General features: G+C 39.9%; 1 protein-coding gene and 1 long non-coding RNA gene across 6 annotated transcripts in view; both read left to right on the plus strand.

Annotated features, from left to right (window-relative positions):
- DOCK11 (dedicator of cytokinesis 11) overlaps positions 1-23,173 on the plus strand; it is a 189,595-nt gene that overhangs the window by 103,104 nt on the left and 63,318 nt on the right. For 3 of the 5 annotated variants that reach the window (XM_028842425.2, XM_077989509.1, XM_015128074.3), the window contains exons 22-32: positions 28-114; positions 1,476-1,565; positions 7,495-7,613; positions 10,124-10,193; positions 10,281-10,406; positions 11,337-11,408; positions 12,321-12,467; positions 16,101-16,184; positions 17,011-17,122; positions 17,613-17,651; positions 19,959-20,137. In XM_028842425.2, coding sequence (XP_028698258.1) covers positions 28-114; positions 1,476-1,565; positions 7,495-7,613; positions 10,124-10,193; positions 10,281-10,406; positions 11,337-11,408; positions 12,321-12,467; positions 16,101-16,184; positions 17,011-17,122; positions 17,613-17,651; positions 19,959-20,137 — 1,125 coding nt within the window. The remainder of the gene's footprint in view (positions 1-27; positions 115-1,475; positions 1,566-7,494; positions 7,614-10,123; positions 10,194-10,280; positions 10,407-11,336; positions 11,409-12,320; positions 12,468-16,100; positions 16,185-17,010; positions 17,123-17,612; positions 17,652-19,958; positions 20,138-23,173) is intronic. The other 2 variants (XM_077989510.1, XM_015128075.3) reach the window with 1 other exon arrangement.
- LOC144338799 (uncharacterized) lies at positions 3,629-5,497 on the plus strand. Its single transcript, XR_013413171.1, has 2 exons — positions 3,629-4,320; positions 5,077-5,497. It is a non-coding gene; the product is annotated as an uncharacterized LOC144338799 (long non-coding RNA).

Raw genomic sequence — 23,173 nt, forward strand, 5'->3', positions numbered from 1 at the left:
TACAGAAACTCAATTTTCTGTTCACAGCAATGTAACGTGGATATTAAATGGGTAGATGGTGCAAAGCCTTTGCTGAAGATTAAAAGCCACTTAGAATCTACCATTTACACTCAAGTAAGTTGCATCGTTTGAATTTTGTCAATTTTTATACTTGAGTTTGTTTGATTAAAATAGACCACATTTGATTCCTACAGCCTTAGAGAAGATGTGACCTGCAAGATTTTCTCATTAATAATAACACCTGGCCAGGTGCAGTGGCTCATGCCTATAATCCCAGTACTTTGGGAGGCTAAGGCAGGAGGATTGCTTGAGCTCAGAAGTTCAAAGCTGCAGTGAACTGTGATTCCGCCACTGCACTCCTGCCTGGAAGACAGAGTAAGACCCTGTCTCTTTAAAAAAAAAAAAAAAAAGTCATTCTGTCTCAAATATTATAGTTCTCTCAAATTACACTATCTTTTTATTCTCATTAACTGATTTGAGCCTCATTGAACTCTGAAAGGAATGTGAAAGCCATCATCTCCATTTTATAGGTGAGGAAACTGAGGCTCAGGCAGGTTAGGTGACTTACCCAAGGTCACAGAGTAGTAATCAGGGGAATCAGGTCAAAACACACATTTCATTATTCTAGTTCCTGATGTAGTCCGTGCTGTCTACAAAATCAGTATATATGGATTCCACATAGGACAGTTGGACTCCCTTGCCAGTGAAGTGCCATGGCAAATTTGGGTATTGAATGCCTGAGACTATTGTTCTGCTAACTTCCTGCTGCTATCTTTTCTTTATCAGTTCAGATCTTTATTATTTATTTATCTGTATATTTTTCAGTTCAGACCTTTATTTCTGCTTATTTCATTAAAATGGAGAAGCAGCCCAACTTCATAGAACACACTAGTCAAAGTCGGAATCAAATGAATGTTTAGCTAGTTGGGCATAAATGGTGGCCTACCGGCCGGGCGCAGTGGCTCACGCCTGTAATCCCAGCACTATGGGAGGCCGAGGCGGGCGAATCATGAGGTCAGGAGATCGAGACCATCTTGGCTAACACAGTGAAACCCCGTCTCTACTAAAAATATAAAAAAAAAAAAATTAGCCGGGCGTGGTGGCAGGTGCCTGTAGTCCCAGCTACTCGGGAGGCTGAGTCAGGAGAATGGCGTGAACCCGGGAGGCGGAGCTTGTAGTGAGCCGAGATCGCGCCACAGCACTCCAGCCTGGGCGACAGAGCAAGACTCCATCTCAAAATAAATAAATAAATAAATAAATAAATAAATAAATGGTGGCCTACCCCATGTGCTTATTATGTACATGCCAGATTTACCTGGTTTTGCTGCTTTGTGTGGTGGTCAAGAGCTGCTGAGCCCGGGCATTAAAATACCGGATAAGTAGGTCTGCAAGATACAGCAGGAGGGAAAGGTAGAGAGCTTGCATTTGAGGATAATGAATCAAATTTCATATGGCTGTTTCCATCTGTGTTCCAGGATCTGCATGTGCACAAATTCTTCCATCACTGCCAGCTGATTCAGTCAGGCTCGAAAGAAGTTCCAGGGGAGCTCATTAAATATTTAAAGGTAAATGAACAGCAGCTTTCTGCGAAAGGTTTGTCTTTCTTATCTTTCTGTTGCCACATTTTGGTGTGGGGAAAAAAAAGCAAACAGACAGTTTAAAATATTTTTGGCTGTATTTCCTCAAGAGAATACTTTCTATGATGTATTTTTCCATCATGTGGCTGTTTAGAACCAGACAGCAGAGTGGCGACATTAGGAAGAAAATGTAATAGCAACAACGCAGCATCATATTTTTGAAACTCTCATGAAAATGTTTATTTTGGGTCCATAAATTGATTTTTCAGGGCCTTTGTCTTCCTGCTGACTGCCCAATAAAGGTGGAGGACGCTGTGGGGGAAAGGGCCAGAGGAATGGAATCACTTTGGCTTGGAATGAAATGTGAAATTGTTCTTGTGTCCATGGGTGATAGACTAAGAAAGGGGCTGGCTAACGAAGACACATACTTTATGCATGTTGGAATATTGTGTCTTACCACATGTATAGAGGACCTAACACGTGATTTTTTGCCTGTGTGCTAGGACTACAGTGCATGTCATAATTTGCCTGACAGTGGCTCTCTTCTTTTAATTGTTCCTTTAATAAGATAGCTATAGCAAGTCTGAGGAAATTTTATTTTAAATCACACATCTTTAGGATTTACCTTTGGACATATGCTGTTACTTAATGATATACTCAGGAACAAAAATGTTCATTTCTTTCAGAGAGGTCGTATGAGATGAGATCAAATATATGGGTTCTGGAATAATAAACTGAGCTTGTATCCCACATGTCACTTACTAGCTCTGTAACTGACCATGACCAAGTTACTTCTCTGAGCCTTTGTTTCTTCATATGTCATGTGGGGATAACAATAGTGCCCATCTTGTAGGATGATTGTGAGACTTAAATTAGATAATGGGGCTGGGCATGGTGCCTCACACCTGTAATCCCAGCACTTTGGGAGGCCGAGGCAGGGAGATTGCTTGAGCTCAGGAGTTCAAGACCAGCCTGGCCATCATGGTGAAACCCTGTGTCTGCTAAGAATACAAAAATCAGCCAGACGTGGTGGCAGGTACCTGTAATCCCAGCTACTCAGGAGGCTGAGGCAGGAGAATCGCTTGAACCTGAGAAGGCCGGCGGAGGTTGCAGTGAGCTGAGATCGCGCCAGCCTGGGTGACGGAGCGAGATTCTGCTTTTTTGTTTGTTTGTTTAAAAAAAAAAAAAAAGATTAGAGCATCTGCCAGATAGTAATCGTTCATGCCACACTTATTCCTTTAGTGCTTCCTATGGGCCAGGCATCATTTTAAGCATTGGAAATTTAAGTGAAGAAAACAAATAATATCCCTATTGTCAAAGAGCTTACTTGTTGAGAGAGACAGTAAACACATAAGTGAATAAATATATACGTCATCTCATATGGTAATAACTGTTATAAAGAAAACCAGCACAATGAAGGGGAGCAGAGATTTACAAGGGGTCCCTGTTTTAAAGTGGCCAGAGAAAATCTCTCTAGTAAAGGCACATTTGAACAGAGACCTAAAGGAAATGAGTGCCAGCCATGTGGATATCTCGGGGAGAGCTGGGAACAGAAAGTACAAAGGCCCCCAGGAGCTTGGCTTGATGTGTTCGGGGAACAGCAAGAATCCCAGTGTGGCTGGGACACAGAGTGATAGGACATTACCTCGGGGAGGTTGCTGGGAGCTTGTCAAGTAAGGCCTTATAAGCCATGGCGAGGAGTTTGAATTCACTCTGAGTGAGATAGGAAGCCTTATGGAGCTTTGGACAGAGGTGTGACATGATGTGACTTTGGTTTTTAAGGTGTCATTCTGCTTACCATATAGAAAACATACTGTTCAAGAGTAGAAGGGAGACAGTCAGTAAGTGGTGGCTATATGACTATATGTTCTTAACCATCATTAAGAAGTATTATAGGCCAGGTACAATGGCTCATGCCTGTAATCCCAGCACCTTGGGAGGCCCAGGCAGGCAGGTTGCTTGAACCCTGGAGTTCGAGACCAGCCTGATCAACATGGTGAAACCCATCTGTACAAAAAAATACAAAAATTAGCCAGGCATAGTGGCACATGTCTGTAATCCCAGCTACTTGGGAGGCTGACGTGGGAGGAGGTTGAGTATCCAGTAAGCTGTGATCATGCCACTGCACTCCAGCCTGGGCCACAGAGCAAGACCCTGTCTCAAAAAAAAAAAAAAAAAAAAAAAAGGTATGATAATCATCTAACTTTTAAATCCTTTCCTCAGGTAAATGTCTAATACCTCAATATGTATGAATGCTTTGTTAATGCTTGTTCTTCACATGGGAAAGTTTTATAAAAGTTTTGATCAAGTGGAATGGAAAAGAACATCATTTTCATATATACGGGTATTCTTAAAATGGAAAAGCGCTCGTATTTGGTTTTTTGAAGATGTGAAATTTCTGATATTTATGTGACCTACACTCTCCCTCTAGTGGCAGTCAATGAAATACCTTGTGATTTCAGAAATAGCCAAGCTCCTCTATATAACCTTAGTGCGGAAAAGGATTCTCAAGATTTTTTTTCTTCTTTCTTTTTTTGAGACAGAGTGTCGCTCTGTCGCCCAGGCTGGAGTGCAGTGGTGCAATCTCAGCTCACTGCAACCTCCGCCTCCTGGGTTAAAGTGATTCTCCTGCCTCAGCCTCCTGAGTAGCTGGGACTATAGGTGCCCGCCACCATGCCCAGCTAATATTTTTTTTTTTTTTTTTGTATTTTTGGTAGAGATGGGGTTTCGCCATGTTGGCCAGGTTGGTCTTGAACTCCTCACCTCAGGTAATCTGCCCATCTGGGCCTCCTAAAGTGCTGGCATTACAGGTGTGAGCAACCACGTCCAGTCAAGGCTTTTTTTTGGTTTTTTTTTTAACAGATGAGGAAGCTGGGGCCCAAGTAGAGGTGACTTGCCTGTAGTCATTCAACTGGTTAGTAGCAGAACTGGGGTGAGACTATGACGAGTCCCATGTTCTTTCTACTACACCTTGCTATCTGTTGTTCCTATAAATGACATTGTTTCAAGAATTCATTTACCATCCACTTTTTGAGCTCTTCTTATATATTTAGTATTTTCCTAGTTCTTTGAGGCTTACAGAGAAGAATAATTTAGGGTTATTGTCCATAGGGGAACTTATAGTCTAACTGAAGAGACAGGACACACATAAGTTAAATGACAGTCTGTCAATAATACAATTAATAGTTCAAAGCAATATATGATGAAATGTCCAGTATGTGATACGGTGTACAAGTGCTGAGGGTTTGGTGAACTGAGGAACTACTGTAGGCTAGAGGGCTCCTGTCTTTTTTTGGGGGGAAGGGGAAGACAGAGTCTCACTCTGTTGCCCAGGCTGGAGTGCAATGTTGCAAACTCAGCTCACTGCAACCTCTGCCTCCCGGGTTCAAGCTGTTCTCCTGCCTCAGCCTCCCGAGTAGCTGGGACTACAGACATGCGCCACCATACCTGGCTAATTTTTGTATTTTTAGTGGAGATGGGGTTTCACCATGTTGGCCAGGCTGGTCTCGAACTCCTGAGCTCAAGTAATCTGCCTACCTCAGCCTCCCGAAGTGCTGGGATTGCAGGCCCGGCCTAGTTTATTATTTTATTCATTTATTCAGTAAGTCACCAAATATTTATTGATCGTGTAGTATGGGCCATACATTGTTCTGGATGCCATGAATTGAATGGGGAACAGTTTAGACAGCATACCTTTTCCAGTTGTGGTAGAGAGATTATAAGCGAGTGCCATGAAGAAAAGAGCAGGTTAATGGGATCCAACATGACCGGAAGTACACTCTACATAGAGTTGTCAGGGAAGGCCTACTGGGGGAAATGGCATTTCAAGCTGAAAGGATGAGAGGAAGACAACCTTAGGGGGTAAAGCCATGTAAACACCTTACATCAGCATGTGTGAAGGACAGAAAAATAAAAGAAAAGACCATGTAGCTATAGTACAGTGTGCATTGTTGGGGGAGGATGGCAAGTGATGGGTTTGGAGGGACAGGCAGGGTATGTCGTAGGCATGGAAGCTTATGACAGCTCTTTGTTCGCAGTAGTTTGTTTTGTTTTGTTTTTAACAACAGAAAGATGGCAATGTCTAATTTGCATTTCAAAAAGAACACTCTGGCTGTCATGTTGAGAATAAATTACAGAGGACCGCTACTGGTAGCAGGGAATGCCCATCTCTCTTTTCTACCTGGCACTATTCTATTTATCATTCACCCTTTCCCATCTCTAAGGCCTTACCAGACATTCCCCACCCACTTGCACACTCAGTTGCACACTCAGTGGCTTCTTTGTGAATTTTGTATATCCCATGATCATGGTATTTACTGTTGATATTGCAGTTATTTAGTTCCATGCCTTTATCCCCTGTACACTGCAAACAACTTGATGGTAGAAACCATGGCCTTTATTTGTTTGGGTTTACTTTTGTTTTTGGTGTGCTTGGCTATCGGGAGTTCATTTGTTTTCCCTTTGTCGAATGAGAAAATGAATGGTTTCCCTGAAGTGGTCGTTTGTACTTGCCTTGAAAGAGTGGCCAAGATTTGGCTAAAAACTATGAACAGACACAAAGGTAGGAAAGTAAATGATATATTCAAGAACAGTGAAGAAACCAGAGATACCAGTTTGGCCTTGTAGAGAACAGTGATGATTGTTTAGGCTGAAAATGCCAGTTAGGTCTGAAATAACTTGGTCTTAATACTCTAGGCCAGGATTTCTCAATCTTGGCACTATTGACATTTTGGGGTAGAATAATTCTTTGTACATGAGGGTCTGTGTGTGCGTTATAGGATATTTAGCAGCATTGCTGGCCTCTGACCACTAGATGTCAGTATCACTCCCTGGTTGTGACCACCAAAACCGTTTCCAGACATTGCCAAATCTGTTGGGGACAAAATGGCCCCTGGTTGAGAACCACTGTCATAGGCTATGGGGAGACATCGAAAAAATCTTGGCAGGAGGTGGTCTAATGTAACGAGTATTTGAGGAAGATTAATTTAGAAATGAGAGTTGGATGTATTGAGAGTAAAGAGAAATGGTACAGAGACCTGCTAAAGAGAAAATGATTTATACTATTTTGGTTATCGATTAGAAGGTCTTGAAGACAGATTGTGGCAAGAGTCAGGGAATCTGGGAAAGAGAACTTATGAGTTTTTTAAGTACAGAGACTTGATTTATCCACCTCTCTATTTCACCTAGCACTACACATTGAATTGATATAGAAAGATGCTCAGCGAGGTTTGTTTCCTTTTTTTGGTTGACTGGTTGAGTGAGTGAATGTGGAGAGAAGGGAAGAAAGAAGAAAGAAATTGAACAACTTTCACTATTTGTATAATTTCTCTGTATATATGATCACGTTTCTTCTTTTTGATGTTCGTAGCGCACTTATCATTGGAGACAGAGTGTTAGCACTTTGAAGGAAATGTATTATAAGATTCTTAGACTGCAAACGTGCTTCCGTTTTGTAGTGGTAATGGTGTACAGCCAATTACATATAGAACCACTCTTTATTGAATTCCACTTAACTTGTCACCAGATTAACTGATGCCCACCTTCCCCTGCAAAAGATACAGAATGCCTGGGGGTTAGTAGATGCATCTCTAGTATCATCTCCAAACATGTCTGTTCCTCCCCACTGCCCCAGGCAATTGAGTGTTGGTTTACCAGGAGTCAGTTGTCAATTTTCCAAAAACTGTTTTATCCAAATTATACTTATTACCTTTAGTATTTAACATGAAATAAAATCTGAGTGCCAAATAGAGGTGTGGATTAATTAACAAAAAGCCCCCATCCCATGGAAGGCTCACTTTTAATTGAACTTATACGCTAGTCAATGTATTTCTCATTACTTAATTTTTTTGTTGTTTCACATGTGCAAATTTTATCATATTTCTGTTTGTTTTTATAACTAATAATGACTTAATTTTAGTGTTTGCATGCCATGGAGATCCAAGTCATGATACAGTTTCTGCCTGTAATTCTTATGCAACTCTTCCGAGTTCTCACAAACATGACTCATGAAGATGACGTTCCTATCAACTGCACCATGTGAGTTTCGGTGTTATAATACCAAGATGCTGTTTGAAATCTTTCTTATCTTTTAATAGAGGTATTCATTACTAGAAACTTCCCTCTTAGAACCGCTGTTGCTGCATTCCGTAGGTTTTGGTATGTTGTGTTTTCATTGTCATTTGTCTCAAGATATTATAAATTTTCCCTTTTCTTTTTTGACTCAGGAACATGTTTAATTTCCACCTATTTTGAATTTTCCACGGTTTCTCCTGTGATTGATTTCTAGTTTCATTCCATTGTGGTTGGAAACAACATTTGATATGATTTCAGTCTTCTTAAAATTCTTAACGCTTGGTGTGTGGCCTAACATATATGGTCTAGCCTAGAGACGATTCTGTGTGTTCATGAAAAGAATGGATATTCTGTTGCTGTTGGATGGAATGTTCTGTATATGTCTGTTAGGTCTATTTGGTCTAAGTGTAGTTCGAGTCCAATATTTCCTTATTACTTTTCTGTCTGGTTGATCTGTCCGTTGTTGAAAGTGGGATGTTGAAGTCCTCTATTTTTATATTGCAATATATTTCTCCTTTCATGTTCATTAATATTTGCTTTATGTATTTAAAAAGATAAATATCTAAGTTCCAATTGAACTTTCTCCAATTATGTAAATGTTCTACACTTGTGTTGTTCAGTATAGCAGCCACCAGCCACATGTGGCTATTGAGCACTTCAGCTGGGGCTGGTTCAGCTGAGGAACAGAATTTGTTTTTTTTTTTTGAGATGGAATTTCGCTCTTGTTGCCCCAGCTGTAGTGCAATGGCGCAATCTCGGCTCACTGCAGCCTTTGCCTCCTGGGTTCAAGCGATTCTTCTGCCTCAGCTTCCCGAGTAGCTGGAATTACAGGCGCCTGCCACCATGCCCGGCTAATTTTGTATGTTTAGTAGAGATGGGGGTTTCACCCTGTTGGCCAGGCTGGTCTCAAACTCCTGATCTCAGGCGATCCACCCACCTCGGCCTCCCAAAGTGCTGAGATTACGGGCGTGAGCCACTGCGCCCTGCAGGAACCGAATTTTTAATTGTGTTTAATTTTAATTTTAATCAATTTAAATAGACACAGGTGACTAGGGATGTATATTTAACAGAATGTGGCCCTAAGCCATCAATTTTTACTTGAAAGAATAAGGAAGTATTATTTTTATATGAAAACAAACAAGGATGTATTGTAGAGTAGAATGCACAATACACCTGAATTTTGAAATCAAAACAGGATACTTAAATTGTGGGCTGAGTGCTGGAAGTTTCTTGCTTTGCTGCCTCTGCTGTTGCCACAACCTCTTCCACCAGACCTCACACCACAGCCGCACACCATTTGCGTGCATTGCTGCTGTTGGGGATAGTGTGGTTGAAAATGGAAGAAACTTTAGGCCAGTGGTTTTCAAAACATGGTTCCCATACCAGTAGCATCAGTATCACCTGGGAATTTAGTAAAATTGTTAATCATTGAGCTTCACTCCAGACCTACAAAATCAGAAACTCTGGGAGAAGGGCTGAGCAATGGAGTCAAAGGACCCACCACGTGCTTCTTATATGTGCTGAACTTTGAGGACACTGCTAGTCTCTTACCCCAATTATAGTTCATATCATTACACCTGCCCCAGCTCTCCCTTTTCCCCCTGTCTGTTGACATGCTTTTCATTGCCTTTCTTTCTTTTCTTTCTTTCTTTCTTTCTTTCTTTCTTTCTTTCTTTCTTTCTTTCCTTTCTTTCTTTCTTTTTCTTTCTATCTTTTCTTTTCTTTCTTTCTGTCTTTCTTTTCTTTTCTTTCTTTCTTTCTGTCTTTCTCTCTCTCTCTCTCCTCCTTTTTTTTTTTTTTTTTTTTTTTTTTAGGTGGAGTCTCGCTCTGTCACTCAGGCTGGAGTGCTGTGGTGCAATCTTGGCTCACTGCCACCTCTGCCTCCCGGATTCAAGCGAATCTCCTACCTCAGCCTCCCAAGTAGCTGGGATTACAGGTGCCCGCCACCACACCCAGCTAATTTTTGTATTTTTAGTAGAGGCGGGGTTTCACTGTGTTGGCCAGGCTGATCTCAAACTCCTGACCTCATGATCCACCCGCCTTGGCCACCCAAAGTGCTGGGATTACAAGCATGAGCCACCGTGCCGGGCCTTCATTGTGTCTTTCTATTCTCTTCCTTTTATTCTCACTAGAGGGTATCTCAATATTTATCTAATTTGAAGTCTTTTACTGCATAGTAGCTACCACCATGCTTCAGGCACATACAGAGATTTAGAAACAGACGTCAAATCTGGGTTGTCAAATTAAATATCCTTCTTTTGAACTAGGAAATATATTTTATAAGACCCGAGCATGATAGATGCTGAAATCTTTCGTACACCTAAACTATCACCATTATATTTAATGCAGTCATCTCACTTTTAATTATTTAGGCAGTGTTAGATGTTCTGGGGGCTACACATGACAATCTTAAGAATCAAAATATGGTAATTCATTATAGTATGACATGCTGACTCTTGTGAATGTCGTTTCAGGGTTCTCTTACATATTGTATCAAAGTGCCACGAAGAAGGCTTGGATAGTTATTTAAGATCATTCATAAAGGTTTGTGGAGTAAAGTTTCTTTCTGAGCAATTTGTTTTATGTGACAGTTTTGTCTTACAGTTCATTTTTTTGTTTGTTTATTTGTAGTATAGCTTCCGACCTGAAAAACCGAGTGCTCCTCAGGCCCAGCTGATACATGAAACCCTGGCTACTACGATGATAGCTATATTGAAACAGTCTGCAGATTTTTTATCAATAAACAAATTGCTAAAGGTGCGAACACAGGACACAACAAGGAACGAGAGCAGCCATAGACACACTTTTTTTTGATACCCTCCCGTTTCGCTTCTAGTCTTTCATCAGTTTCACATGTGACCCGTCCTCTCCCCACCACTTTGCCCATGCATCCTTTTCCTGAAGTTCTCCACAGAACCTTCTTCACCCCAGCTACCCACCCCCTGCCCTCATTTAAATGTGTAAAAGAAAGACTTTTGGATCAGATAGACCTGAGTTAGAATCCTGTATCCGTCACAAAATAGTTTTGTGACCTGGGGCCAGTTATTTAGCATTTCTGAGCCTCCAAATCCTCATTGCTAAAATATAAGTAAAGCATTCAACACATGGTTCCTGGCACATCGTAGGCACTCAAGAAATTATAGCTGTTATTATTGTCATTATTTTTATTACTTCTTTTATTAATGGTAGAATTTCGAGTATCTTGGAGTATATCTGATTGAGGCTTCTCTCTACTCTTCAAGTTATATGACGTAGGCAAACATCTAGGCTACTTAGGCTGCACAAATGTCACATCAAAGGCAGGGTTGGGGCCCAAGCTAGGTGCAGGTGGTAATAAGATTCATTGAGCATTTAAAAGCGGTAACAAGATAAACTAGAAGTTAGTTTGCTCTTAATACCACATGTGGGCAATTAGAAACAATGGTGGGGATAAAATACTCCCCAGTGGGACAAAGGTTCCCATCCTTCCTTTGTATATTACCAGTCAACCCTGAAGTACAATAGTACCTTTTTGCTAAAACCATTGGCAGATATTCTGTGAGACTTTGATAGTGACTTGGGATCACTTGAAAATGTTAGTAAAATTCAAAGACAAGACCCATATTGATTTGTCAAACTTTGCTAAACTTCAAAGATTTGGTAACAGTTAAAGATTTTCTTTTCTTTTTTTTTTTTTTTTTTTTTTAGTACTCATGGTTTTTCTTTGAAATAATTGCAAAGTCGATGGCCACATACTTGTTGGAAGAGAATAAGATTAAGGTAAGTAAATTAAGGTAAAGAATAACTTTCAGTTGGCAAATGATAATTGTATATATAAGAATAATATTTGATGTAGACAAAAAAAGCTAATCTTACTCTCAGATAGCCATGCCATGCAAATCCTGTTTTATATTTAAAGGCTCTGAGTGCTTAGCTTTTTCAATGTTGCTTACAAAAACAATGGATGTATTGCGTAAATCTGAGGTCTTGCAGTTGATATGTTCTCACCATCTAATCTGCAGAGACTTTTCCACATAGATTCTTTCCTATAATCATTTGCCATGTACAACTCATTACCTTTGAATCTTTGCCTTTGTCTTATGGCTTAAAAATGTCTCTTGAGAAGACTCATTGGGTTAAATCAGACATAGCATTTGCCCATGCACGTGCAGTGTTACAAACACTTTATGCACTAGATATGATCCCGGAATGTGATGTATGCAATTTGTTGTAATTTTTAATTGTTTGAAAGGTAAAACAATTTTTCTTATTCATAGGAATCATAAAGCTAAGACTTGTGAAGTACAAAATATTTACCTTATACTTAATTATTTTTTATCAGAATTTATATAATACGTTTACTGAAATTGAAGTGCATGCATACTTTGTGTGTCAGGAAAAAAGTGGAATGAAAACTGGGATTTGTCTGTAACTCAGAAGCATGATATTCCAAAGTTGGGGCAGAACAACCCATTCTTGCTGATAACCTCAGGTAGATTATTAGAGATCCAGAGAGTTCCTGTAATTATAGAGAGTCAAGTACATCTTGAACTAGTGATGTCATTTTTAGGTTGGGAGAACAATTGTACATCAGTTTTAAGATATATTTATTTGTAGAATGTGTTTGAAAGTAAAAATGGCAACTTAGACCTTTCAGAAGTCTGACTTTTTTCTGTGCCTATTTCATTTCAGCTTCCCCGAGGCCAGAGATTTCCCGAGACATATCATCATGTCTTACATTCACTGCTTCTTGCAATAATTCCCCATGTGACTATTCGGTATGCGGAGATTCCCGAAGAGTCCAGAAATGTGAACTATAGTTTGGCTAGCTTCCTGAAGGTGAGTTAAAGGCAGCTGGAATGTGGTAAGGAACTCCTCTTCATTGACAGGAAGCCCAAGAAAAAAATTAAGCACCTTCTAGAGACTCAGCTAGGTCTTCATAAGACTACTGGAAAACTTAGGTTGCTTACAAACGTTGGCTATTGTGAACAGTGCTGCAACAAACATGGGAGTGCAGATATCTCTTTGATCTACTGATTTTCTTCCTTTTGGGTATATACCTAAGAGTAGAATGTTGGATCGTATGGTAGCTGTATTTTCAGTTATTTGAGAAACCTCCATAGAAGACATTGGCATTGGCTTGTGTTCTATGTGGCGATTCAAAAATGTGAGAGGCCGGCCGGGCACAGTAGTTCACACCTGTAATCCCAGCACTTTGGGAGGCTGAGGTGGGCGGATCACATGAGGTCAGGGGTTCGAGACCAGCCTGGCCAACATGGTGAAACCCTGTCTCTACCAAAAATACAAAAATTAGTTGGGTGTGGTGGCAGGCGCCACTAGCTACTTGGGATGCTGAGGCAGGAGAATCCCTTGAACCTGGGAGGTAGAGGGTGCAGTGAGCCGAGATCACACCACTGCACTCCAGCCTGGGCAATAGAGTGAGACTCCGTCTCAAAACAAAACAAGAAAAGATGTGAGAAGCTATCTTAGTAGTCAAATTTAACTATATATACAAGATAAAGGTGATAACAGTCATACCAGAAATACAAACAAATCTGTTCTTGATAGTGGTTGTACTAATTTACATTCCCACCAATAGGGTAGGAAGGTTCCCTTTTCTCCACATCCTCACCAACACTTGTTATTGCCTCTTTTGGATAAAAGCCGTATCTTTTAGCTTAACTGATCACAGCAAATTTGTCCCCATCCCCCATTGAAATGACGAATTGATGAAATCAGAGGACACATACAGGTGGCCTAGTCAGAAGACAAGTGTTGCTTGTTGCACACAGTGTTTTTAAACATAGTTTAAATGCTTATTTAAATGGGAGCACATACTTTCTGAAATGTAGAACATTAGCTTCTTCCATGGAGTTTAAACTTGAAGTTTACTATGTAAAGGGAACAGAACAGTTTTGGTTTAGTAGCAGCATTTACTTAATTCAAGTCAGCAAACATTGGCTTGTCTTTTTTTTTTTTTTGAGACTGAGTCTTGCTCTGTCGCCCAGGCTGGAGTGCAGTGGCGTGATCTCAGCTCACTTCAAGCTCCGCCTCCCGGGATCACACCATTCTCCTGCCTCAGCCTCCCGAGTAGCTGGGACTACTGGTGCCCGCCACCATGCCCAGCTAATTTTTTGTATTTTTTAGTAGAGATAGGGTTTCACCGTGTTAGCCAGGATGGTCTCGACCTCCTGACCTCGTGATCCGCCCACCTCAGCCTCCCAAAGTGCTGGAATTACAGACGTGAGCCACTGCGCCTGGCCCATTGGCTTGTCTTCTGTGTGGCAATTCAAAGATGTGAGAGGCCGTGTTAGTGGTCAAATTTGAATATATATGCAAGATAAAGGTGATAACAGTAACACCAGAAATACAGACAAAATACTATAGAAAAACTAGAAAGGGAGAGAGAGATTATGACCAGGCAGCATGAAACAAGTAGCATAGTGCAGAGTTCCCCAGGACAAGAGTTGAGCATGTTGCAGTTAGAGGGTCCCTGAGCAAAGATGAAATTTACATGTTCAAAAATTATTTAGGGACGAGTGAAAACTCATTGTGTGATGAGTTTAGGAAGTATGAAGAAAGAGCTGGAAAGGCCATCTGGTGCCAATAACAGAAGGCCTTAAATGTCAGGTTAAGGAATTTGGACTTTGATTCATATGCAATGGAGCAACACCAAATACTTCGGAGGATACTTTTCTTGCTGTTATGATAGATGAAGTGAGGAAGAGACCCGAGCCGAGTCAGGGCAACTGATTAGAAAACCAATTGTCCGCCTGGCACAATCCACTTATCTTTTAGGCTCAGCTCTTCCCTGGCCTTTCCATGCAGTGTTGATCACCCCTTCTGTTGTTCATCTGTCTTTTACATAGTTCTATGGCACTTCTTATTGTACACTATGTTTTCAATATGTGATTGTCTTCACTATTAGACATGATTATGGACCATGCCTTATTCCACTTTGTATTTCTCTAGAATGTAATACATTGTCTCAAACATAGTAGATCCTCTAAATGTTTGTTGGATGCTGGAATAAATAAATATGAGCCTAACTCAGTAATCCAGATGACAGGTGATGAGGGTCTGACCCTGGGCAGTGGCAGCAGAAGTGGAAAGGAGAGTATGAGATGCAAGATGCAGGTAGCTGGTTAATCAAATATTGAATTATTTGGATTTCACAGAAATATTGTAGGCACTATGAAGGATATAAAGGAAAAGATCATTCTTATTGTCCAATCTAGGTGAGATGACAGGAAAATAGTAAAATACAAGCTAATACTGAATAAAGTGTTTGAAGGGATCCATGGACCAATGTAGTTAAGGAAGATGGGATTTCATGAGAACCTTAAAGAATGAACAAGATCAGATAGAAGTAGCGATAGACTTGCTAGGTGTGGCATGAGTCAAAGACCTAGAGGTGGGAATACACAGTGCATCTCGAGGGGATAATAAGTGAATGATGGCTGAGCATGCTGGTGCCCGCCTTAGTCCCAGCTACTTGGGAGACTGAGGCAGGAGGATTGTTTGAGGCTGTAGTGCGCTATGACTGTGCTACTACACTCCAGCCTGAGTGACAGAGCAAGACTCTGCCTGTCTCTCTTTCTCTCTGTTTTTTTTTTTTTTTTTTATGTTTTGAGACACAGTCAAAGGAAGTCAATGAGATCTGTTGGCAAATGAAGCTGGACAAGTAAGTTGGGACAAGATTGTGAGTGTTCTTGAATGCCAAGCGAAGGAGTTTGAAATTATATTAGAGACGATAGGGAACTATTGGAAGCTTTGGGGCAGGAAAATGACACGATTAGGGCTGGGACTTAGAGGTTAATCTGGAAGCAGATGGATGGAGACATGAGAGACATGAAGACTGAGGAGGTTAACTACAGTTTTTCAGTTGCAAGGCAGTGAGAGCCTTAACTAGGAGAATGACAGCAGGCAAATATGAATAACTTAGGGCTGTCACAGAGAAGGGAGGTTTTACGCCTTGACTTCACTGAACACAAAAACCCTTTTGGTCTGAATTATTAATATTTACATAGGCAAGTCTCACTTTCATCAGCTAACAGACTACCTTACACTTCCCTTCGGAAGTGGGAGTTGACCAAAATGAGGTCAACTCACTTGGGCTTTGGGAGTTGACCAAAATGAGGAAGTGTAGCTGAATAGATTACAGATATGTATGTGTGTCTGTGTATGTATGTGTGTATATGTATAGATAAATGTGTATTTGTGTGTGTGGCTATATATACATCTTATTCTGAAAACTGTATAATTGAGGCCCTTCAGTCCCGATTCCAGTGATGCCACTTGACCTTTATCTTTTTCTTTAAGGTCACCTGAAGCTCAGACAGTTATCTATAAAAACAAAAATGTCTTTCTTTTTGTGTGGAACCAATTTTGAATTTTTAAAACTTTACATTTTTTAAATTTAGACTTTTAGAATTGTGTAACTAACCCTTAGTTTTGTTTTGGTTCCTACAGCGCTGTTTGACACTAATGGATAGAGGATTTATTTTCAATTTAATAAATGACTATATATCTGGATTCAGTCCCAAAGATCCTAAGGTAAGTTATGAGGACATGATCGTAGTGGATGTCAGACATCTGAGCATAAGACCAAAAGTGACATTTATTCTCTTCTAGGGGATTAGGAACTGCTGTTTTTATTTAGGTACTTGGAGTATAGACATACTTAAAAGCAAGGAATACTGGACTGTGTTTTGGGGTCCCCAGGACCCCCCATATGTTCAATAGCTCATTCTAAGGATTCACAGACTCAACATATAGCTGTATTGATGGCTAAGATTCATGAGCGTGATATGATGAGGATACTCAGCTGAATCGGGAAAGGAAAAGACATCAAATGGGGTGGGTAGCAATCCACACGCAGCCTTTCTGAACTCTTTCCCTCCTGTGAAGGGTCTCACAGAGCACAGCCTCCTTCTAGCAGTGAAAATGCACTTGTAAGTGTGCAATATTCCTGTTCAAGGAAGGCCTGTTTAAAACTCAGAGTTGAGGGGTTTTATTGAGGGCTGATTATGTGTTGGAGGCTGGTCAAAATTCCAGACTCTCAGAAAGGAAAGCAAAGCAGGTGTTCACTATAAATCACATTGTTTGTACAAACAGTCTAAGCAGGCTGACACAGAAGGCGCAACTTATCATGTAGGGAACATTTCAAAATTTCATTTTTTAGATGCCAGCCAACAAGCAGGCCTTTTAAAGGATAGCAGTCTTGGACCTGCTATGTTAACTCTTTCCTGCACAGGTCGCATCTCAAGGTATGCTTAGAATACTAAGCACTTCTGTTGTGAAAAATAATGCGCTGTATTAAATTCTTAAAATAGCAAATGCCTACTAAATATGAGCTAATGTATCATTTCTTTCCATTTAGGTTCTGGCTGAATACAAGTTTGAATTTCTGCAAACAATTTGCAATCACGAACATTACATTCCTCTGAACTTGCCAATGGCATTTGCAAAACCTAAACTGCAGCGGGTTCAAGGCATGTATTTGCATTTTCCATCATTTGAGTTTGTTTTTTTCCATGTTTTGCTAGCGCTAGTGTAGTATAATGTTTTCTAGTTGAACCAGTCAACGTGAAGGTAAATTCAGAATTGTTACTATCTGAAGTCCTTTAATGTTTTTCTGCATTTCCTTCATAATATCAGTAATAATATTCATAGTGTGAAGAAATCAGGTGTGTTAATAGATTGCTGCTTAAACACAGATGTCAGATACAAGTGAAATTACTTTCTGTAGTAGTGTTTGGGATCTTGTATAAGACTAAATTAAGAAAAAGGCATGTAAATGCATTTCTCCTCAAAGCATCAAAAAATGTAAAGGTAGAGTAAAACAGTAACATGTTTGTGCTAAATTTATGAAATGCCTTCAGTTATCTCCATTGCTAGTTTTATTGAATGCTTTGTTGTATAGCACTATTCTTATGTTACTATGTTTTTTATTTGTCCCTTTTCTTTTCATATATTAATTAGATTTTTTTTCATTTGCGGTGGACCGTTTGACTTCAGTAGGTAGGTTTAACTCGGTTCACTCTAAATTAGCTTGCTGTTTTAGAAAACAATTGATTTGATGAATTGCTAAGATGGATGGGGGCTTTGTTTGCTTTTCAAATCCTCCCTAGCCAAGTACCCAGAAAATCTAGGAGGCAGTGTGTTTGTTTAGTTTTAAAATAAAATTGAGTGTTGCTAGAGAAATCAACTTTAAAACATCTTCCTTCAAAACACAAGTTCCTGCTGCAAGCCAGCATAGAGGTCATGAATGGGGAACTGGAAGTTACTTGTGTGTGTGTGTGTGTGTGTGTGTGTGATGTGTGTGATGTGTGTGTGTGTGTGTGTGTGTGACCTCTCTCAGGCTTTCCTCTGTCTCTTAGATGCTGTTTAATGATATCTTGGCCAGAATTCTGCAGGTGTAGATGAAACCACCTGATTGGATTTATTCAAATCACCAAAGTAACAAATTGATTACCATTTGTAAAATCTACTCACATAAAGCCACCTTTGTTAGTCCTGGCCCTTATGCGTAGAAGGTGATAGGGATTCACAAAAAAGCATGACCAATGCAGGAAGAAAATAATCTGCCTTGGTCTGTGTAGAAGTATTTGCTGAGTGGTGGTTTTAGTGATGGAATTATAGCCAGTGAAAATGGAGAAAAAATATTTTTAAACCATAGTACTTCTATTCAACTACCCCCTTACTTGATTCTGAGCATGTGTAGCTCATATACTTCACCCAATATTTATTTATAACTATGAGGAAGTCAGGAAAAAGAAGGCGTGGACAGATCATCAGGATTTAGGATTAAATTGGACTACTCGCAGCATTTATTAAGTCCCAGCTGAATATAAAGCATTATATTAAGTGCTGAACAGGCCAAAAGAGAAATAGAAAGCATATTCTTCGGCTTCATGGCCTATCTAATTAAATAGTACTGGAGAGGAAATAAAGATAGTAGAAATCTTCCATAGAAATTACTAAACTTGGCTGGGCGCGGTAGCAAATGTCTGTAATCCCAGCACTTTGGGAGGCCAAGGCGGGTGGATCACAAGGTCAGGAGTTAGAGACCAGCCTGGCCAATATGGTGAAACCTCGTCTCTACTAAAAATACAAAAAATTAGCCGGGCATGGTGGCACATGCCTGTAGTCCCAACTACTCAGGAGGCTGAGGCAGGAGAATTGCTTAAACCTGGGAGGCAGAGGTTGCAGTGAGCCGAGATCACGCCACTGCACTCCAGCCTGGGTGACAGAGATAGACTGTCACAAACAAACAAACAAATTACTAAACCTGATCACAATCCCCTATAAGTACTTATAAAGCAAGTCCCAACCATGATATTAACATCTGAGATTTAAAATAGACTGAGGATCTAGGCCAGGCACAGTGGCTCATTCCTGTAGTCCCAGCACTTCAGGAGGCCAAGGCAGAGAGATCACCTGAGCTCAGGAGTTCGAGACCATTCTGGCCAACATGGTGAAACCCCGTCCCTACTAAAAATACAAAAAAAAATTAGTTGGGCGTGGTGGTGCTCATCTATAGTCACAGCTACTTCAGAGGCTGAGGCAGGAGAATTGCTTGAACCCGGGAGGCAGAGGTTGTAGTGAGCTGAGATTGTGCCACTGAGCTCCAGCCTGGGCAACAGAGTGAGACTCCATCTCAAATAAATAAATAAATAAAATAGACTGAGGATCTTAAAAGAAGGGAAAGACATAGTTCGAAGTGATTATTTTCTGATATAAATTATTTGTTTTTGAGTGATGATGGATTGGAATGGAATGAGACTGTTTTCCTTATTGTTCTTATGTCCCATGTATATTTTCAGCCCAATATATAATATTTACTGAAACAGTCAATACTGTCAGACTATTCAGTTGTTTAGTTTGTCTTTTCCCACTTTATAAGTATAAATGGATAAGTAAGTCAAGCATTATTGTATAGAATTTTTCAAATGTATAGTTGTGACAAAATCTCTTCAGCTATAAAGAAATCTGTTAAAACGTTGCAAAATATATAATTATCTTATTGTAGGTTCTATCATAAGATTTCTATGAGTTCAAAAGAATGCAGGGGAAAAAAAAATCTAGGGACTTTCTTCCTGACTGAAATGATCATTAAAGTTATCGTCTAGCCCAAAATATGAGTGCTCTTGTCTTGTAAATTTTGCATGCTTATTCTAGATGATAAAAGAACTGCTCAGAATCATTCATAATAAAAATTATAGCTCTTGCTAGCATGATCACATATTATTAAATAATACAGTATTTTAATTATAATCATTTTTTGAATATTTTCATAAATGGGTTTTAAATTTCATTGTACTGCAGATTCAAATCTTGAATACAGTTTATCAGATGAGTATTGCAAGCATCACTTCCTGGTTGGTCTACTTCTGAGGGAAACTTCCATTGCTCTTCAGGACAATTATGAGATCAGATATACAGCTATCTCTGTCATAAAGAATCTTTTGATAAAACATGCATTTGACACAAGATACCAGCACAAGGTAAGGATATCCATGCAGTCATCAGTATCACACTATGATTTTTTATAGAAGATGAAGCTTTTTTAGCAAGGAACATTATATAAGCATTGAGGAAAATTTATTTTTGCTTCAAATCACAAGGTTTTTTTTTTTTTTTTTTTTGGGGGGGAGACAGAGTCTCACTCTGTCACCCAGGCTGGAGTGCAGTGGGATGATCTCGGCTCACTGCAACCTCTGCCTCCCAGGTTCAAGCGATTCTTGTGCCCAGCCTCAAATCATTAGGTTTTTAAAAATACCATTTAGGACTGGGAGCGTGGCTCACGCCTGTAATCCCAGCACTTTGGGAGGCTGAGGTGGGTGGATCGCTTGAGGCCAGGAGTTTGAGACCAGCCTGGGTAACATGGTGAAACCTCATCTCTACTAAAAATACAAAAATTTGCTGGGCGTGGTGGCACACACCTGTAGTCTTAGTTACTTGGGAGGCTGAGGCAGGAGAAGCACTTGAACTGGGGAGGCAGGAGGCGGAGGTTGCAGTGAGCTGAGATCGTGCCACTGCACTCCAGCCTGGGTGACAAGAGTGAAACTCTGTCTCCAAAAAAAAAAAAAAAAACATATATATATAGTTTAGTTAACTATTAAAGAAATACACTATTTTCTCAAATCATACTTAAAGAATAACATAACTGCTTCATGATTATTATATCAACTAAGAATGTTTAAAAATTATTCTATAAAATATATGCTTTAATATATCTTTAAATATGTATCATGTAAAATATGTAATAAGTTTTCTTCTTACTGAAAAAAATGTTAATGTGATGGTGTTACTATAAATAGCTGTGGGTGTGGCTGTAAATTTTACATACATTACACTGTTTTCTATGAGTAACGGTCACAGCTGCAGTTTCTATTTACTGCACTAATTTTTTTTTTTTTTTTTTTTGAGACGGAGTCTCGCTCTGTCCCCCAGGCTGGAGTGCAGTGGTATGATCTCGGCTCACTGCAACCTCTGCCTCTCAGGTTCAAGCAGTTCTCCTGCCTCAGCCTCCTAAGTAGCTGGGACTACAGGTGCACGCCGCCATGCCTGGCTAATTTTTGTATTTTTAGTAGAGATGGGGTTTCACTATGTTGGCCAGGATGGTCCTCATTTCCTGACCTCATGATCCGCCCCAGTCAGCCTCCCAAAGTGCTGGATTACAGGCGTGAGCCATCATGCCTGGCCTATTTACTGTACTTTTAACATATATATTGAAATCTTACTGATATTAAATCCTGTTGGCTTGGAAAAGTAGAGTGCAAACTGTATGGATTTAGAAGACTCTAATTTACTTCCACGGTATCATAACTCACTCTAGGAAGCATAATATTGTTTCACAATAAATAATTTATCCTTTTCTTTTTACATTCCAATATAAATAAAATTATGATGTCATTTATCATCACAGTCATTTTGGAAGGCTGACTTGGAGCTTTTATTCTTTTTCTACAGTATTCCCATTTGTCCTTTTTAAACAGAAAATGCCTGCCAGTGACATCTACTCATATTCCTTTAATTACAGTGATTTTCATACATGTAAATCTTGCTAGTTTTCTTTATGTGATTGTATCCTAAAGTAGATTTAAACTTCTTAGCTTTAAGATGTAATTCATTGCTTACTGCAGTTTGCTTTGTTTTTGACACATTATAACATACCTCCACTTAGTGTAGTTGACTCAGTTATATGCCATTTTCACTTTTTGTGAATGTTGATATTGACTTCACACAAATTAGCTGGTATGATATATCCAAATAAAAATATATCTTAAAAGTCCTCCAGTCCAATCAAGCTTGGTCAAGCCTTTAAAAATGCATTATCGCTGAGTTCTGGCTAACTACTTGCTTACGCCTAGGAGTGGGGAAAAGGATCTTATGCCATGTGGAGGAAAATGTCTTTAGCCATGATTTTAAATGATTCACTGGAAAAGTACAAAATGAACTTCCCCTCTCTGAAGCAGAAAGTTGTATGTTTCTCCACTGCCTCTTCACATGAAAGTGAAAGAAAACTGGATTTTGCCAGTGGGATTCTCACCACCTAGAGGCGGAATTAAATATTTTACATCACAAATTTGGACACTTTTAACTTACTTTTTAAATTCTTAGAGCTGTATGTATACACATGCAGGTATTGTTACCTGTAAATAAGTTAGACACTCTGAGCGTTTGAGGTTTTAAACTATAGGAAAGATTGAAATGCCAAGCCTTACTACTCCTTCAGTGACTTCTGAAGCTCTTTCCTCTTTGTTCAGAGGCTTCATACAGGCATTAAATGACGATAGAGTTTTCTCCATGAGAAGTTTGTTTACTTCACGGGCTTGGTTAACCAAAGCTTCAATTCCAGATTATTGGATGAGGATAATAAAAGGTCCTTTGTCTGTTTTGTGCAGTTTCCAGACAGCCTGGGTAAGAGTTCATTTATCAAATACATCCAAGTAGAGCATGTTTCCTATTAATGATGACACCAAGGTGAGGGATTGGAGGGAGCCTTAAGCCCCCATATTTTCCATCAGTTCTCTAAAGGGACCCCAAAGTAATACACCAAAAAAAAAAAAAAAAAAAAGAAAAGAATGTTTCCTATGAAAAGCCTACTTCGAGACTCAACTCCCTAATCACTCCCACCCTTTCCAGCCAATTGCCACTCCTAAGCCCCTGCTCTTAGGAAATTTTGGTCCCTGTTATGTGTTACTCATAAACTATTTAGCAATCTCTCTCTCTCTCTTTTTTTTTTGTGACGGAGTCTCGCTCTGTAGCCCAAGCTGGAGTGCAGTGGCATGATCTCAGCTCACTGCAGCCTCCGCCTCCCGGGTTCCAGTAGTTCTCCTGCCTCAGCCTCCCGAGTAGCTGGGGTTACAGGTGTGCACCGCTACACCTGGCTAATTTTTTGTATTTTTAGTAGAGATGGGGTTTCACCATGATGGCCAGGATGGTCTTAATCTCCTGACCTCGTGATCGCCTGCCTTGGCCTCCCAAAGTGCTGGGATTACAAGTGTGAGTCACCATGCCCAGCCAGCAGTGTCTCT

This window comes from Macaca mulatta, chromosome X (genome assembly GCF_049350105.2).
Source record: "Macaca mulatta isolate MMU2019108-1 chromosome X, T2T-MMU8v2.0, whole genome shotgun sequence".
Taxonomy (NCBI): Eukaryota; Metazoa; Chordata; class Mammalia; order Primates; family Cercopithecidae; genus Macaca; species Macaca mulatta.